General features: G+C 38.5%; 1 protein-coding gene across 1 annotated transcript in view; it reads right to left on the bottom strand.

Moving 5' to 3' along the window:
* CDC123 (cell division cycle 123) overlaps positions 1 to 18,862 on the bottom strand; it is a gene marked incomplete at its 5' end in the record, with an annotated part of 34,251 nt that extends 15,389 nt beyond the window's left edge. Inside the window, 7 exons of the mRNA XM_026091116.1 lie at positions 701 to 776; positions 2,932 to 2,980; positions 11,386 to 11,492; positions 12,217 to 12,312; positions 15,725 to 15,757; positions 16,576 to 16,633; positions 18,759 to 18,862. Of these exons, the coding sequence (XP_025946901.1) occupies positions 701 to 776; positions 2,932 to 2,980; positions 11,386 to 11,492; positions 12,217 to 12,312; positions 15,725 to 15,757; positions 16,576 to 16,633; positions 18,759 to 18,862 (523 nt within the window). The remainder of the gene's footprint in view (positions 1 to 700; positions 777 to 2,931; positions 2,981 to 11,385; positions 11,493 to 12,216; positions 12,313 to 15,724; positions 15,758 to 16,575; positions 16,634 to 18,758) is intronic.
* Positions 18,863 to 19,273: the final 411 nt, after the last annotated feature.

Below are 19,273 nucleotides of genomic sequence, written 5' to 3'. Positions count from 1 at the left end.
TCAATACAGCCAGAGGAGTTGAATTCATCTGACCCTGAAGCACATACATAAGCATAGTTCAACTGCCTAAAATACATTCTCCAGCATAATCTACCTGTCCTCAAGCTGTCACAGGTCTCCCATGAGTCTCCTGATGTCTCTGCCAGCTCTCTGTGTATGTTTTGGATACCCTAGCTGTTCCATGCCGCTTGAAACATTCTACATTTAGGTTTTTAACCCAGAGTGATGGGTCAACTGCTTTGCTGACTAAGCACCATTGACTCTAATATGAGCTCAGACACCTAGCAAACCCACGGACGTGTTCTGGCCCTTTCCACATATAATATCCAGATGTGGTCACACTGTCAGCATAATACCCAACTGCCTCTGTACTCCTTCTCCAGGTAGGCTATGACTCAGTATGCTCCTGAATATAAAGGAATCATTTGCATAACACCCTTTGGATGAAGTTTCTGAATTAGCAATTAGAGTTAAGAATTTCCCACTGTAATACTGGGCATAATATGTTGTCAGGCTTTCAGATATAGCGGAAAGGGGAACTTGGCATACCATATTTTAAATTACAGAAACAAGAAAAAAAAACACAAACATGAATTCCAGAAACGCAGTGTGGTGAGGAAGAAGTATCTTCAGATTTAACATTGATTAAAGAAATCAGAGCAACTCTTAACTTCACTGAATAATTTAAGAAAATCCTCACCTATAAGCTTGTTTTCTTTGACAAAGCATCTGAATTCTGCACCAGGGATTAGCTCACACCATTTTCGAAGAACAAGCTACRGAGGAAGAAAAACAAATGACAAAAGTATGGTTTCAGACAGATAACAGGTAACTTTTTGTCAACAKGCATACAGTAAAACTGTTGGAAGAACAAGAAGGTAATTATGACACAACCTCTGAAACAAGGAACCAAAAAAATCTCAACCTGCAGTCCATATAATTAGCTTAGCAAATACTTAGAAGTAATTTTGCTTATTACTAATTTACCTGTAATGAGAATGTAAAGACAAAAATAAACCCAATAGGCTATAATTTTACCCACTAGAGACCTTTTCCTGAAGCCAAAGTCTTTCAACACTGATGTCTAGAGAATAATTTGATAAATATGTCACTTTCTTCTACAGTTACATGTTCAGAACATGCTGTTACATTGCTATTTATGCCTGGAAYTCCAGATACGGTTCAAGAGCCTTGAAAACATCTGTTACATTTATATGCCCTCTGCCACTGGCCAGAAACAGGCTACTAATATTGACTGTATTAGATAGTCACCATGATTGAACAAAAACTGTACTTTCATAACTTTGTGGGTACCTGAAGGTAGAGGGCAGACTTTTTCTTCCCCCCCCCTTCTATTTTCTTTAATCCAAGATTTACGTTACATGAATTATTAATACATACGCTCCTCAATTTTTCTCTGTATTTTTCATTGAATGCTAGCTAGGATCAAAGCAATTCTGTAGCAGCACACATCACAATAAATACAGCAATGAAAAGCAACACTATCAAGTCCTTCCTGGGATAACAAGAGGTAACTGGCATAAGTTGAAGCAAAAGAGGTTCATGCTGGACATAAGAAGCAGCTTTTTCACCATGAGGACAGTCAAGCATTGAAACAGCTTGCCAGGAGAGGTTGCACAGTCTCCATCCATTGAGGTTTAAGATTGCTCAGGGCTTTATCAAGTCTAATCTGGTTTGATCCCATAGCTGACCTGGCTTTGAGCAGAAGGTTGGACTAGACACCACATGAGGTTCCTTCCCATCTTAATTATCCTATAATCTTCCACTTTGTACAACATTTTCAACCAAGAAATTTCTAATGAAACAACTTCAGAGTTACATTAATGTTAAAGCATGGAAAACAAAAAATCCTGCTGTATAGCACAACAGATCTGTCTTGGAATTGGCAGGAAGTGGCTCTCTAGTCAAAAGAGCTGATGAGCAGAATTAAATTTAACCGAATCAACCTCTATTCTGGGATACACCCGAGCAGGATTCTGTGACGCCTTTGAAGGCGCAAACCCTTTAAAATAAGGACACAGGATAGAAATAGTAACCAAACTATTATAGTCAATAGGACAGACTGCCTGGTAATTAAAGCACATCTCTAGCACTTCATCAAGGTGCTGTATTTCCTAAGCTGAAGCATTCGGATGGATCTGTTATTCTGAGGGCCTCAATTGCTGTTCATGGGCACTGGATTCTCCCAAAAACCTGTTGACTGCAACAGAAAATTTAACAATCAAACTTGACACTAACTACAATGTAAACATCTTTGTCCCAACTTTCAGATATTCTACATTTTTAAAGCACATTAAGACAGTGCTTTAAAGCACACGGTTCATTCGCTTTTCTAAAGGCCTTTAAACCTACAGGATGATGACAAATGCTATATTTACATACAAAATTATTATTAGAGACATGATTAGATGCTATAATAAAAATGACAGCACCACATGAACAGTTTAAAGCATCATTAACACCTAAAACACTAACCTAAGGTTTCAATCTGGTAATGAACACGTATAACAAGATACAACCAATCCASGTCTTAGTAGCCAGGATGGCCCCAGCCACTACAACTAGCTTCTCTTAGTAACCGCAGCTGCGATGTTCACAAGAAGTGTGCTATGGAGAGTAAATGGTTTTCAGCTGCTGAGCTTGCCCTTCCTGGCAAAACCTAAAAGACATTAGAGGAAACTACAAAGCAGCTTGAAAAGCCTGAGCATCAGCTCATCACTGACCTGTAATTAAACAAACTCCTTATGTCCTACAGTTCTTAACCAGACTTCTCCCCACTGCCCAAGCAACACAATAAAAGAAAAGAAAAAAAACAACAAAAAATTATTGGCACATGCCCAAGCACAAATGGCAGCCTGCCCGTGAGTAATTTATTTAAATTACCTAGAAATCAGGCAGATCAGGTCTTACCTCATAGTCCAAGGAAGGATCAGGCGAATCATCGGTGCAGTGAATAAATCTGGAAAAATAAATCACACACATCAAAATCTGCTTTTACATATATGATTTTAGCCACTGTGAGAAAAATAAACCTGAACCGTGAATCCCAAAAAGTCCTGCTAAAGTATATCCAAGATGTACAAACCAAGTAAGTTCAGTATGTGAATAATGAGCCTCTTTCCAAGGATTATCAAGGAAAAAAAAATCATCTTCTTATCTAGTGTAATTTGGAAGCTCTTCATTTAGACAGGGATTTAGGTAAAGAGGGAGTATTTTGCATTGCTGAGTCTTTTGTTTGAATTACCAATGCTGTTCCTTTCTTCTTTACTGTCATGCTGGCATTACCAGATTCTCAAAGAACCATATGAACTTTAACAATCTAATCTAGTTTCATCGCAGCATGTTTTTCCTAGTAATTCTGATGTTTCACTTCCTAAACCCAACAACTGAGACACATCATGTCTTAGAGCAATTCAGGACTGTTTTCATTTCCATGAATAAGGGACGCAAAACAGCACCACTCGACACTCTCGATACCACAGCATGGTATCTTTCTAAATTAACAGCATTAAGAAATGCTCTTAGAAAAACAGCTCTTGAGAGTGAGAATAAACAAAACTATTTCCAAAACTGCCAGCAGATGCCAAGATTTTGTCCCTTGTGATTATCCGACTCTCTGCGCCACCATTCAGGAACTATCAAGAACGGAGGCAGTTATACCCAAGCCAACAACTATGTAAGCTCTCATTTTTATACAGCAAACCTTACAATATATCCTGTAACTTTCAAAGGCAATTACCAAAAGAACACGCATTTTCCTTCCAAGGGTACGCCCCGACCCTATTGGCAACAAGCTACCTGGATGTACTGCAGAGCTGTGTAAGGGTCACAGCTGAGCAGTATTCTTAAATGGCAACATTTATGCAATCTCCCTTCAGCACTGAGTAAAGTAATGCAGAAGTCTGACATCCCTTGTCCAAGCATTGCATTTGTAAGACATGGCAGCTCAACCTTCAGTTTGAAGCACAGAGCTATCATACGAGTTCATTCAATCGGTTGCCAATAAAAATAAATTTCACGCGTTTTAGTTTAGGCTTTAATAGCCACCACRCACAGAAGAGAAAGGCGATAGCAGGCATGCGTTCCAAAATACCGTAATCAAACAAATCGTATACATCTGCAAGCCTATGTAAACAGATAACATCCATCAACTACGGGGTATATTCCCAGCGATCTGAGATCTGTCAAGATGACAGAAGCAAACTCATGACAGCTTGCAGTTTTGCAGGAATTCCRAGTATTGCATTACTATCATATGTTTACTATGCTCAAGAAAATACCCCTCTCTCCCCCCCTGCAGAAAAAAAAACAACCATAAACTATATGTAAAAGGCAGCTTAAGTCCAGCATGTGGGGTTCTACAATCCCTGCATATTCGGACCTGTATTACCTTTCATGGACTTCCACGCTTGTGACTGAGGTATCCGCAGTCTGGTCCATTCCAGTAAGACGTACTCTTACAATAATTTCCAGTTATCACAAGACATCCTTATTATCAATCAGAATTAAATAGCCCTTACCCATCCCTCATATATTTCAGAGGAGTCTATGTGGAGGAAGATAGTGCATCTTTCCCTGCAAGTCATAAAATGAAATCCTTGTGTGCCATCCCAAGCCACACTGACTGCTTAGATATTGCTACCAAGACAAGCAAATCAAATGGTAAATATGGAAGAAAATACTGCAAGACACAAACACCKTTTTCCTTGAGCCTCAATGACACAGGACGGAGTATAAGTGAGGTAAAAAAAAATGGAAAAATGTAATGAAAGACAAAAACTCTAGTCATTGTCCTCTCTTTCCTCATTTTTCATCTGAATACTATCACGGGTTTTTGTCAACACAACCTTACTCACACCCCCCAGCTTTTTGTGTAAATGAGGGGCAACCTGATGTAGTTGTAACTATGTATTTTATACGAAATTTATTACGGCATTAATTGATTGGACACAGCTCAATTCCTACATTACATGAGGCTCTTTAAAAGTCAGAGGCAAAAGCAGGGTTTCTTTAACCTGCATCCTATTCAGGTCTGGAGCTACTTGAAAGAGCATTCAGAGACACTTCAGGAATGCAAAATGAAAAGGTATCTGGACTCTCTTTTCTGAAGCTTTTGAAAATCATCATTACAAATACTAGTAAGAATGAAGGAATTCAACTCTATAGCTTATAAGCCTTGGGCTGTGGTCAACAGCTTGTTTACAGATTTATACTTACACGTCAACAAGAAGGATCAAGGTCTCTTTGTACCTACCAGATGTACGTTAAGCTTTAAATGCTTACACGTGACACAACAGGATACTACATGAAGCAGTTATGCACTTCAGCTTTCAGTACTCTGAGAAAAGTGATTTAAGAATGTTTATAAGACCTCCAGTACCTACCTGCTAAGAGAGCCATAAACTGATTCGCAAATTATCGAGATTACATTTTTAATAGTTTGTTATTAGCTGCAGAATAATGAGAATTGTAAGAGTTATTTTGTACCTGACAAGTTCCCCTGCTACTATCTCACAGTCTAATTTAAAACCTTAATAAAAATCAAGGAGAAATTTCTAACAGCCTTTGAACTGTATCTTTATTTCTCAAATATTGAACTTTACTGGATGAAGTATTCAACTAAGGACCATAAGCCAGTAGGAGATTCATACAGCTTTCAAGGGAGGATCTTGTACTACACATTCTGTAAATTCCTAGGTAAAAAGGGGAGCTGAGTAAAATCTCAACAAAAAGACATTGCCTAAAGCCTCATTTTCCACATTCTCTCATGTGCAATGCTTTGCCTTGAAACAGGTTAAAGCAGTGTCTAAACTAACAGCTACAGTTCTTTCAACACGATATCCTGAATCCCAAGTCACATTTTTATGAGCCAACACTGCCTCCTATGTTCTGTCAGCAGAACACAAGCTGGTATTCCTCCACATCTTAAAAAAACCTTAAAATGTCCCATTAAAAAAGAAAGAATATTTTCCAGTTAACTGAAGCAACTTTAATCGCAGGCAGAAACGGGTTAAGTTTTGAGCCTCAACTACTTTTTGTTCTCTGAGAGGAAGCTAAAAATTAGAAGGAAAACAAAACAGACGCTGAAAATAAGAAGTAAAAGAAAAACCGTCTGTAGTTGGCCTTTGCTCAGATCATTTGGGGCTGGCTGGGGGAGTGGAGAGGAGGAAGAAAGGAGGTGGTAATTTAATTTAAATTACTATCTAATGTAAAATGGATTAAACAATCCTGTGTGTAGGACATCTCCGTCGTTCACATCTTAGCAAGCGTTCTAGCTAGGAGACTTGGGGCAAGACATGAGCACCATCAATATCTGGTAGCACTACAGTCCTGGGCTAAGGCACTTGGCTGCACTGGTGTCTGCTGCATTCAGTGGTGTCCATGCACTTTGGGCACACCCAACCCGCACCTCCTGGACGGGGTTCCTCCAAGGATTACCCACCATAAATCCACCCATTTATTATCACTGAAGAGAGCCAGGCAGTTAGCTGCTCATATTGATTGTTTTAGAGATTTCATGGTCATCTACTTCTGAGCAACCAGAGAACTTTGTGATCCAATATGCAGAAGGCTGGTTTCAAAAATGTAATCAGAGTGCTAACTTAAAAAAAAAAAAAAAGTACTGAAACATTTGCTAGATTTTAAAATTAAGCAATGTTCTTAGGAGTCTAATGGGCTAAACTTCACTTGAGAGCAGACTTTCTGAATTGTTTGCTGAAGTAGGCACTTAAATTTTAACCAAGTCCTCTCATAAACACCTAAATAGAAAAGGTGCGTCTCCCCTCAAGCTTTTTTGTGTCCTGCATATTAATAATACATTTGGAAACTTCTCCCTTGCCCACTGGGAGCTGTTTCGCATGCTTTGTTAACCTGAAAGTCATTTCTTACCTACTAAAGTTATCACGCAGGCTGCCTTCATTCCTGCAAAATAGTCTCCTGGGCTTAAGCAGGGTTGAGTGACTACTGTTAGACTCTCTACTCCACCTGCCTCACCAGCCTCTCAAAGAGTTTTCAAGAATGAACTTTGAGAAGTAACAGGTCCATAGAAACAACTGGTCAATTAAAATATTGAAAGTCAATTTGCAACACTTAATATTTGCATGTCAGACAACAGTTATTCTGGTACCTGACTCAAACTGCCCCCTCTATGCTAAGTCAAGGGCAACCCCAAAAGAAAACATCTTTTGCATTATATGAACAAGGCTGATCTTACAAGACATTTTTTCCCTACCATTGTAATTATTAAACAACCGGAAAAATAAGAATGCTGTAGGGTTCAACATCCCAATAGTAGCATCTGCAGATTTGAAACATTCAGTATCGTGCTGCAGAACAGGAACAAATTTCTGCAAAATTCCCAGGTTTCACTAACCAATGTGAGATAACAAGCTTATCTTACAATTGAAAGGGCATTATCACATCATTAGAATTATTGCCACTATTCATACCAGTCTCAAGGTGGGTTTTCTAGCCCAAACATTCTMAAATAAGGAAGAAACCTGTGTACTAAAGTAATACACTGAATAGGCCTTTAAAGTAATTTTCGTTCAAAAGAGGAGATTTAATCACTTAACAGAAATCCCTGTTAGAAATGGATTTTTTTTTAATCATATATCCACAACACTAAGGTTTTGAAAGCCTGCATTAAAAACTGAAAAGTTTTCTGTGAACTCAGTCAAATACAAGGCAAAGCTTACTTGAAGCAGAAACAACATTGCTTACATTAATGAGCACACTGTTCAGAAGCCTTCGTTAATTTATTCCTGTTCTAAGAGGAAAGTTAAGTCATTATTCTGAACACAGAAAGTGGCAACACCATGTGAGAATCCAAACAGTTAAATAATGCAAACGTAATGTACATGACTAGATAAGCTTTGACTGAGGCTGCATCTTTTAAATGGTTTGTATCAAAGTATTGCACAGCTGGAATTTTCTCTGAACTCGAGACAGTTGTTAACTACAGCGAGGGCAGTTCCCTGACCTAAACAACGTATAGGCCAGCATCAGAGAAGCAAACAGGAAATAAGAGAGGAAGAAACGGGCATAGAAAGCAGTTTGCCTTAAGTCCCGCAGCAGGTCACTGGCAAAGCTGCATTCAGAAACAGATCTTCAAATTGCCATGCAAAGTCTTTTCTACATTATGACCCAAGAAGTGGATTCTTTTTTTAAGTTAAGACAGTTGAAAAAAAAAAAAAAAAAAAAAAAAAGCAGAGTATACAACATTTTGGCTGTTGTGCATGCAGAGCAAGACACTTGTATACCACACAATATCAACAAAAAAAGTAGAAAGATAGTATATTTTATCCCTTCTCCTCCCTCCGACTAGCTCTTCCAAGTGATTTGGATATATTATGTACCCAATTTTCATTTGTTCAGCACTTTACTTTCTTATGCCAGCTGCATTTTTAATTTCTGCTTGCTAAGGACTAGGGAGCTGGCAGCTAATCAATAGCGTAATTAATGAAGACCGCCTTTGTGATTCAGCAGTAACCACTTCACCATTTGGATAGGGACATTTTGTATGAATAGCTTAGCAATTTAGAAATACCATGCACTGACTGGACAATTGGACATGTTTTATACAAACATAAAATAATCATAAAACATAATATTCAGAGACCAAAAAGTTTTATAGACATGTGGAGAAATATTCACCTCACCTTAAGTACAATTTCCACTCAAACTGGTGGAAGTGCAAGGCTGTATTGCCATATTAACTTCACTCTATCAAAATACAGCCCGTTCCAGCAAAAAAGATAATCTGATTTTATACCAACACAACATTAGATTTTTTAGACAGGGAAATAAACATAACAGGTTTGGTTTTTTTTCTTAAAGAAATGGCACCTTAGCCTTTAGTTTAGGTGATGATCCCACGATCAAGTCACAGAGTTGACTTAATTACCAGCACTAGCCAAGCTGCAGTAGCTGACTGCGTATGCTGTCTTAGCACTCTGGAAAATGAGTGCGAACGGGTTTAGCTAGCGTGATTTCAGGTATTGTCTGCTGTGGGAGAAGCAACTGCTAGCAGAAAGAAAAGAGCATGTCTGCTTCAGGCTGCTCAGCCACTACCGCTCTTAGTCTGGTGTGAACTTAAGCTGAAATTACTGATGGGTCGGGTTAACACCCACGCTGTGAAATTCACAACGCAGGAGCTGGAAGACATTCGTTGTCTCTACCACTAAGAAGTCAGCGTTGCCTGCAGAGGGCAAGGAGAACAGCTGAGGTGCTAACTCTGCCTGATATGAGATAAAAACCACGAGAGAAAACACACCAATTTCAATTTCAGTGAAGGTGGCCTGGCCAACTCATTCTGCTCGGCAAATGGCATAAGCCGAGAGCACAGAGAAGCATACAATTGCCACATCTCTTAAATCAAATGGTGCTTGGTAAACCCATGATTGTGTCCCAAACTCCTTAGAATGTGATTAACCCAACGGGAATTCTCCAAGGAGCTCAGGGTACTTTTTGCTGATCCTCTTTATACAAGAGGATAGCAGGATACAAAAACCTTATCATTTAATATCCACAAGGGGCTCAGTGTGAAGCATACAAATCTTCTGAGACCCAGAAGAATCATTTCTGAAAGCAGTTACAAGAGCCCAGGTTAGATTTTAGTGTTCAACCCTTTCAGACTTTAGCACCACCCAGAGGACCACTGCCAAGTGACCTGGCCTCCCATTAGCACCAGGAACCATCAAAGAAAGCTCCTTAGCAAACCATCAAAGTCTCCAGAGAATCATTCACTCATCTCTGAAATGCAGACTACAGATTTCTCATCTCTCCCATCCCCTTCATTCTCTGTGGTCCCATAAAAATACATTCGCAGTGCTCATTTCCCTAGTCCGACAAACTTTTCAAACTTTTCTAAACTGTCCTCTCATTTTAACCTCTTTCTCAGTCTCTTCTGTTCCACCTCCCAGTACTGTAGGTTGGACGTAATGGAACACCTGGTGCGCGTATTGGACTGACAACATTGCTTGCACTCCATAAAGAACGTAGAGATTAGGGTGAGGATGTTGCTACCTATTAATTCTTTAATGCTCCAGCAAATGGAAAAAAGGTGTTACAAGGTTGCATGAATAAAAAGGAAGGCAGTTGCACAGCAATAATACAACTTGCTTCCTGTTTTAGACAGGACAAATCTTACTCAGTCATAAGCTACTTAAGACAGGACTATTATGCTTGTTATCCCTCTATAAAGCACCGAGAAAAAGGCCCTTGCACTTGACTGAGTCTCCTAGATATTGCAATAATATAAATAAGCATTGAACAATTACTAGAAAACAATCTCTCAGATACTGAGCAGCAGATTATCTCTGTCCTTTGTCTTAGGAATTTTGTTTTTTTCTGACAAAAATAATAGTAACAAGAACATTAAATTCCAATAATTTTCCTTTCTTCCAGAAAAGGCAATATTTCGAAGTGAGTCATGTGAATCAGATGTGGATATTACAGGAGGAAACTGTTCCTACACAATCAAATATTCTCTTTATGTTAGTAGATAAAATACACCCCAATCACACTGTATTCAAATTTTGTCTGTGATCATTATTTGTAGTCACAGTTCCTGGGGGTGTGTTTGTTCAAGAACTACAAGCACTGGGATTCAGAAGGAGCTCCAGAAATGCATTAACAGAAGTCTCAGGCTCCTTTCAAGCAACCACACAAACTTCAACAGCTTTAAAGTTTGAAAGGGACATGGTAAAGTCATACTGCATTATCAGAAAAACTGCCAACAACAAGATAACTAGCAACAAGTAAACGCCAAAAGAGGTGGAAAGGGAAAAAAAAAGCACCAAAACATTAAAATATGATTTGCTCTGGAAAACAACTCAGTAAAAATAGCCTTAATCCATAGTGTCACTTCATATGTGCTCAGCTACCACTACTTCAATACAATAATGTCTTCCTGTTTTTACTTTTATTATGCAAATGAATGAAAAGCAGAGAATTAAGTATAAAAATAAAACGAAGCCTGTTCCTCCACTAGTTGAGTTTGATAAACAATTCTGGTTTACAAGAAAAGGCTCACTTACAGTAAGTGGCACTGAAGATAATTTGCCTCACAATTCTCTGCACTAAACTGAACCTGGAATTTATTGTTGCATGGTGGAGAGAGAAAAAGAGGAAGGAAGGATGTGGGAAAAAAAAAAATTCAAAGAACAAACTCTTTCATACTGTACCTGAAATTTATTCAATACACAACTTTGAAACATGTATATGAAATTTCATATCAGATGTTTATAGTTACTTTTCAGTAAATAATAACAGTTTTCAAAAGAAACTGAAATGTTATCCTCAGAGGCTTGGGCTTTTTTTACTGATTAAAAATAAGATTGTGTCTGCTAGAAATCTACTTACGGCTGAGTGAGGTCACGAGTAATAAAGTCTGAACTTTTAAAGAGCAGGAAGATGTCACTGAGAGTTTTACATTTCAGAGAGCTATTCATTGCTATCCAGTAGGCATCCTAAATGGAAAAAAAAAAAAAGGCAGATTATCCAAAATGTACCTTTACTAGTAAGAAGGAACACAAGCTACAGATCTATCCACAATAAATATTGCGCACCATTTGAAATACAAGCAGAAAACACTTTTGGGGGGGGATCTGGAGGAAAGCTTCATCAGCTGTTACAAGAGACTTGGAATAGCTACTGATTTTCATAGTTAATACTCTTACGAAAGCAGAGCAAATCCATTTAAAAACTGAGCTTTCTCCTTACTGCTTCCAGGCACTTTCCTGGAATGCCTGGACAGAAATTTCCCTTGAGAACATGACACAGAAACATTTGGATATGCCTCATCCTTAAGGAATAGTTGCAGTAACTAAAAATAATTTGAAGGAAGGTTATTGCTTTAAATGCTTTTTTTTTTTTTTTTTTTTTTAATCTCAGACAACATTTTCAATGAATATCACAAACGAGGGGAGTCTCACACTTGCTGTTGTCTATGAGAAGGATACAGGGATTTTTATGTGAGGGACAGTGCTGTCTAGGATCAGCCTCACCAAACAGTGCACCATCTAGCTCTAATACTCCAGAACAATTTGCTGTATCACACTTCGCTGACATCTCATCTATCACTCCTTCCTTTATCAGAGCCACCAGTCTCTTCTACTTTCCAATGCATTAAGATAAAACAAAAAAGTCCTTGTGATAATATCTGTTACAAGTTTCAAGAGTCAGCATTCTTACCCTTGGAGCACTCCAGTTAAGTTTAGGAAAAACACTGCCTCCTAAGGAACTTATTGCTTCTTGGACTTTAGCTGCAAACTCAGGAAATTCTGGAGCCTGAACAAACAACAACAACAACAACAACAACAAAATATCGATTTCAGCACATTTAATAATCAAGTGCAGTCATCTTACAAATACTAGTAAGAATACATACTTTAGAAGGAATAACCTCATCCAAAAACCATGAGCCAAGTCCCCCACAAAAATAATGCATTTGTAGAATAAATCATTTTCAAGTTTCTCTGCTTTAAAGAATGTCAGGCTTCATTCTTAAAAGTATGTTTCTAGTTATCACTCACATTACTAGCAAAAGTCCATGAACTTTAGAGTAAACGTGAAACTTTAACTTCCACCATGAAAACTGCAACAGCTGGCAAACCCGCGAGTCAAATAGCCAGTCCTTAAATACACATCTGTAGCTTTACACCTGATCGTAGATTATTTTATGTAAATAACATCCAAGAAGATTAAAAAAAAAAAACACAGAAGGTTTGTTTAGAATTAGGCATCTCCTTGAAAAAATGTGCAATGCACACATTGTAGCATCCTGTCAAAGCACTAAAAGGTAGAAAGATCAGTACTGTTTTGTAATATTCCAATTGCATTGAGGAATTAGATAAGGGAGGACACACTGGAAAGAGACAGGATATACTGGAAGACTGACTTATAAAGAATACAACATAATACATAATGCATAATACAACATACACTGAAACAAATACTGTAGGCATAAAACAGGGAAAAAACTCCTCAGGATGCTATAAACTCCACTCACAGAACGCGGCACAATGTAAAAACTAGATTGCTGACTTTTATGAAAGCATTTCAGACACATGTCAAAGATATTTCACGTACTAGGATTCACAGCAAACAGCATGTAAGAATACTATTTCTGACTATTTTTAATAAATGCAACTCAAAGATAACATCTCGGCTAAAGCTAACTGCTTGCAGTCACACAAGTGATAGAACAATCTTATACTCTACAGCGTCTCCCCCTTGCTGCTCTCTCCCACAGCACAGACACATTTAAACAAACAAAAAATATATTTTAGTGCAATGACCTAGATGGAACTTTATACATTCTGAATCATTCCTTAGTGCACTACCTGGTCTCCATGGGAAACTCTACCTGAAAAACTGAACAAGTATTACTCTTACTTGATTTTATTTTTAGAGCTTCAGTCAATTCTAGAAATTATTCCTGCAAAAAGCAAAACTCATCCAGCACTGCATTCCGATCCAATCTTCTCTTGTTTCGACAGAAGTCAGAAGTCATGTTATATATGTAACATTAGTATGTACAAAACCTCCCTGGAGAAATGTTACTATCATGTTATTTGATTAATACAAGTGAAGAAATATACCCAGGAGGATAGCTCCAAGGCAGCATAAACCAGTTGAATTCTAACATTTCCTAAATTCTGAATGCTTGACCTTGCAACCATCAAAATTAATGTACTTTAAAAAAAAAGTAATTTTCTATAATCCTATACTCTAAATTCCTCTTTAGAATTGGAGGGGCATATGGGAGGGGAATATAGGAGGGGCAAGGAAAACAAGTTCTACCTGATGACTTGGGTGCGTTATCAAATCAGAATCATCAGAATCACAGCCCACCTTACTGCTCCTTGAGCGAAGAAACCACCAGAGAATTATAACCCAGGATTTACTGTTAATAAAACACGAGCGGCCTACACTGAGGTTGAATGCAGAACGGCAGAGTCTCCAGGCTCTCCCACTGCTCATCACATGTTAGGTTCCCTAGGGTCTCCCTGTTCAGCCACGTAGCTAGTTGATCCACTCTTACATTTTGCCCTTACTCCAGGTGCAGCTCCCCACTCTTCCACTTTCTAGATAGGCTGCTTCTTCATTTGCTCCATCACTGCCAAAGTGGTAACAGAGGAACGCTTAAAAGCGCAGAAGACTATTCCCATTCACTCCCTGGCCTCAAAGCAGCCCCTAGTTTTCGGGTAGAGAAAGCATATTTGCCATGGATGGAGTCTTCAGAGCAATCATTTACCAAACTCACAAAAAGATACAGAGCACATTGTGCAGTTCCATTTCTAGAGTCYCTTATTTGACCAAACGTAGATATGTTTTCTTAGGAAACAGCCACAGGCACATACCACTCCCATAATTAACCATTTTCAAAGTTCCAGTTTTGATGCACGACAAAGACCTCCACTAAGCTCAGTGGAATAAGCCACCAAGAAGTTATGCAATGAAACCAGTTTAATAGCAAATCCTAAAAGGAACCATCCAAACCACTGTCCCAGGATGCAGACTGGCTCTTACCTTCTGCAGACTAAGCTAGCAATGTTTAAATGCTTAACCTTTGTCAAAAATCTGCTGACTACTGCCCAATTTTTAAGAAAGAATCTGGCAATCATAGCTCCAATCAAAAAGCCATGTACATTAATTGCAAAATTGCAATCCACATACTGGACGCATCCTTACCTAGCTGAAATGAAATCACTGGGCCTATACCCTTCCAATGAATATCATCCTTCTTAATTAKGTTTTTCTCCTACTGTGTTGTACATGATCATGAAACCTGATTCAAAAATCTAGTGCTATTTCTTCAGCAATGTAACAACATGTGACTTTAAGTTATTCAGAATAAGGACTGTGGTATGCATATTATTTTTGTCAGTCTCAGACATCTATTCTATCAAAGCTTAGGCATCTGAAYTGAAGCTGTTACCATGTGTAGAGTTAGCATGTATTAGTATTAAAATAGATGTTATAAATGCTGCGTTAGCATACATGCAACTCAAAGCAGGAGATAGCGTTTATATTGCACCTAATCCAATGTGAATTATTCAATGCTATGTTGAACATTTGGGAGCTAATATGACTGAAATATTAGTATCAATGGTAGACGAGTGGTACAAAAATATGAATTCTGACAATGACAGGGTAATAGCAAGTTTCAAAAAAAGATGTAAAAATAGATCAAGGAAGCCTGGTTCATATCCATCACGATCCTGATTCTAAGCCAGGCACAATACAAGGAAAACAAGAAGACAAGAAAAGGAAAAAAGATGATAGAAAGGAACTTAGGAGGAAATAATGGCAAAGGTGTAATAGAAGAGCTACGAAAATTGAGCTGCAGGAGTTTGTTTCTTCTGTATCCAGTCTGATTAAGTAACTGGGAGACGTTCAAAGTGGTGAGAATGAAAGACAGCTACATTTAGTGCCACACTCCAGTTCATYTCCTATAGTCTAACAAGTATGTGATTCTTGGGGATGAAGAAAAGAAGCATTTTATTTTCAGTTAAATAAAATTAAGCCATTCAAACATTTTTAAAGTTACTGGTATCTACGATGACATCCATCTAGATGGTCTGGAAAATGTTAATTACAACAATGGATATCTCTAACTCTAGCAGTGAGCTTATACCAAGGCTGCAGAATGAACACTGCTGACAAACCCACATATTCGGCTTTCAGAGCACCTTACCTTAAGCGTTGTAGTATTCTCATCATCTGACCACTGTTAAAAATAAAAACAAATCAAAGGTCACTGGTTTGAGACATCCTTTACAATTTATAAGAACATCAGAATCTATATGGCTTCCCACAACATGAAGACCAAATCACTGGCCTGGAGCTTCTGTAACATAAAATCACCATCCTGCAATTACTACAGCTGTAAATTAAGAAAGGAAAAATTGTGTGTATTCTCTACATGAAAAAGGACAGAGGACATCCTCTGGAAACTGCAAAATACCATCAATGCTTGGGTTCAGCACCTATGTATTTTGATTGTGATTGATATCAGAAACACAAACATTTCAGAACTCGGTGCATTCTTGCCCATCTTCTAGTCACCTTGGACTCAGGATTCAGTACTTTCATCTGTATTCCTTTTTCACTTTCTTTTTGTACCTTCCGTCATCTTGTGCTCACAATATTTCTCAGGGTTTTTCTTCCAGGTTACTTCTCTGATCTATTATGGCCCCAGAGACTTTCCCTGCTCCTTGAAATAACTCCTCAAAATCCACTTCTTCTAATTTTTGGGGGCCTGAAACAGCGTTAATTTCAGTTCCAACATCCTTAAACACTCCCAGCTCGTTATAACCATTACAGTAACAAAGGCTTTCAAAAAAGTTTTGCGTGAAAGAGCATAAAAACATTTAAAGCCTTCTCTGACATCACTGTATATATAACAGTGTTTGTAAGTTTTTCAAGGCAAATACCATGCCATTATTATTTTTGTGAAGTACTATCCTCCCTACGAACTATGCCGAAGTGGTTAAATATCGATGTATTTCTCAACAGACTTCACATTAAGTTACATTTTTCACTGACCTGTATTTCCTCTGCTTCATCATCACTCCCCTCTTGAGAATGAGCTGGTGGATCTTCTCTAAAACAAAAATGAAGGGGAGGGAAAGGGAAGAGGAGAATGACTTTGAGTACTGGAGCTTGACTTGACCACATATATTGTGATTCCACAGTACATAGCAGCTATCGATCTCAAATGCTCTCATAAGTAGATTAAGCCTCACAACACCTGGCAGAGAAATCAGAGCAAGTCAGTAAAGAAAAACTGAAGACAGAACACCCTGGCATTAGACTTGGGCCCTATTCAAAACGCTTTGCTTCCTGCCAATTAGCAGATCACTTTCTGTTCTGAAAACACCATAATTCAAGCTTCTTCAACGTTCTATTAATCATCCTCTCCTAATGCTTATTGTACTCTCACAATAGCATGAATTAAGCAGCATTCTTTACAAGTTCACCTTGTATTATGCTTGCCTTCCCCACTCCTTTTCCAAGCACAAACTTGTAAAGTTTGAAAAAAGATCCTACAGTTTGGGAAGGTTCTCACAGCCTACAGAAGTTGGTTTCAGGGTCACTAACTTCTTCATGAAAAATTCCTTTTTCTGCACATATGAGATCAGCTGTTGTAAACAGCAGCACGTCTGGGAGGAGGCACTTGACTGTAAATATTCCCATGAAGGTGATTTTTTGGAGTTCTCTAGCCAGTACCACCGAGCATAAAAATCTTAAAAATAGAAGAGCAAGTTACTGAAAAAGACAAGTCAGTATAGCAAGCAGGATAAGTTCAAATAACAGCTCTGCAGTGGTGTTAGTAAAAAGCCAGTTTACAACAAGCTAAGTCTCTGCAGTTCCTTAATGCACTTCCACAGGGATTAAATTATCAAATCAGTTTTTGAGATCTAGAGGTCAGATATTGGCTCACTGAGGTTTAACACTGATGTTGGCCTTGACTGTGGGAAGATCACATCAACTTCTACCTAAGAAAGCTCAGCTCACAGAAAAACTGTTTTTAAAAAGGAATTTTAAGTGGGAAACAGCTTAAAAATATATAATTTAAATCTATCATACAGCTGTCCATCATTCCACTGAAGACAGCAGAAGCTGTTCCTGTGCCATAGCTGCACACTCAAACCATCAGTTTCAGCTTTTCTGAAGTCTAATTACAAGTTACGAGGCCGTTGCTAAACAGATTACATAATTAAGTAGAAACAAGTGACAATATTACTTCTTATTCAAAACTGTTCAGAAAATGATTCTAATTTTCTGGACACTTCTTATAAAAAAATTTTAAATTGGGAAAAGCCTTCATCTTTATAAGGTGTTCAAACAGCTTCGATTTTATATAAATTGATTCCCTTATCTACACATCCCAACTGGTTGTTCTGTGGGAGAGGCAAACCACCAGTTAAGAAATGATACAGCGCGGATTGACTTCCAAGTCTGATCATTAACTCGATGGATGCAATAATCATTTTTACAAGGAAGCCACACAGTGAGATTCTAAGCAGAAAACAAAGTTCTTTGAAAACTTGAAACAGTAAGAACAAACAGTTCTCGACTACTGTTTCTCATATCTATCTACCCCATCCTTCTACATCCAAAAATCTTGGCACAGGTGTATACGTAGGTCATTTGGGCCTAGTCATGTGCACAGCTTATATGTATTCAAATGATTACACAAGCTCAATAATCAGTAAGATTTTATATTTAATTTAGTTTATCTTACTGATAATCGAACTCCAGTAATGACACATCATTGCCGACTAAGGCTGCAGGCACATGAGCCGTGTGGCACAGGCCAAGCCGTACAACCGGAGCTAACTGCACCAAAGCGACCAGACCCAAATCAGCAGGCTGTGCACTGAAACCTGAAAAGTAGGCAGGCTCTGCATGGAAAGGCAGAGAAAACTTGAGAGAGCTGGCCCCAGCTGGTCTAGAATCGAGTGTATTACATGGATTTTAGCATCTGCATCAGGCGCTGGCAAGTCAGTTCTTACTACTAGCAACATTCACATTCGCTAATACTCACCTTCATGTGTTTACTAATAGCCCATTCCCTTGTTCACACAGTATTGGGTTTACTGCAGCCACGCTGGTCAAATTTACAAAACTCATTAGTGAAATTGCTAAATGCAAATACAAAATAGTATTGTGAATACAAAATAGTATTAATAATCGAAGGGGTGGAGGGTAGGAACACTCTTTACCTTCCAGAAACCACAAGCGTTCCATCGTCTAGCAAATATTCTTTCACATTCTCTGGCAGGGGAAGTATAACACTGGACAAAGAAGAAAATAACTTTAATGATAAATTCGTTCAAGTTAGATAAAAATAATATTTGTTAGTAGAACATATTTCAATAATGGTATGTTCTATTCTCTCACACCATGGAAAACTCTTTCCCCCCTCTCATCCCTTCCCAAAAAGCAACTCCCCTTTTCTCCCCCACCCAGGGAAGCAGGGGAAAAAGAAAGATAGAGAAATTTTAAATGAAATGCATAAAAACGCCTTCCCCTCTCTTCAAAACCCTAAGAAATTCGAAGTGTGTCTGTGGCTGARGCGGGGGACAGGACACTTCACGCTGTTCGAAACTAAGGCTTGGCTTAACTAAGGCTTGGCTTTTCGGATCCYGAACTCTCCCCCACCTCCAGGCCAGCCCCACGCACTGCCCAGGCTCCAGCGCGGCCCAGCTCTACGGGCTGCCCCCGCGGCCCCCCACAC

Source organism: Apteryx rowi, unplaced genomic scaffold, assembly GCF_003343035.1.
Source record: "Apteryx rowi isolate R43461 unplaced genomic scaffold, aptRow1 scaffold_9, whole genome shotgun sequence".
In the NCBI taxonomy this organism is placed as follows: Eukaryota; Metazoa; Chordata; class Aves; order Apterygiformes; family Apterygidae; genus Apteryx; species Apteryx rowi.
This window is presented reverse-complemented; position numbering and strand designations above follow the sequence as displayed.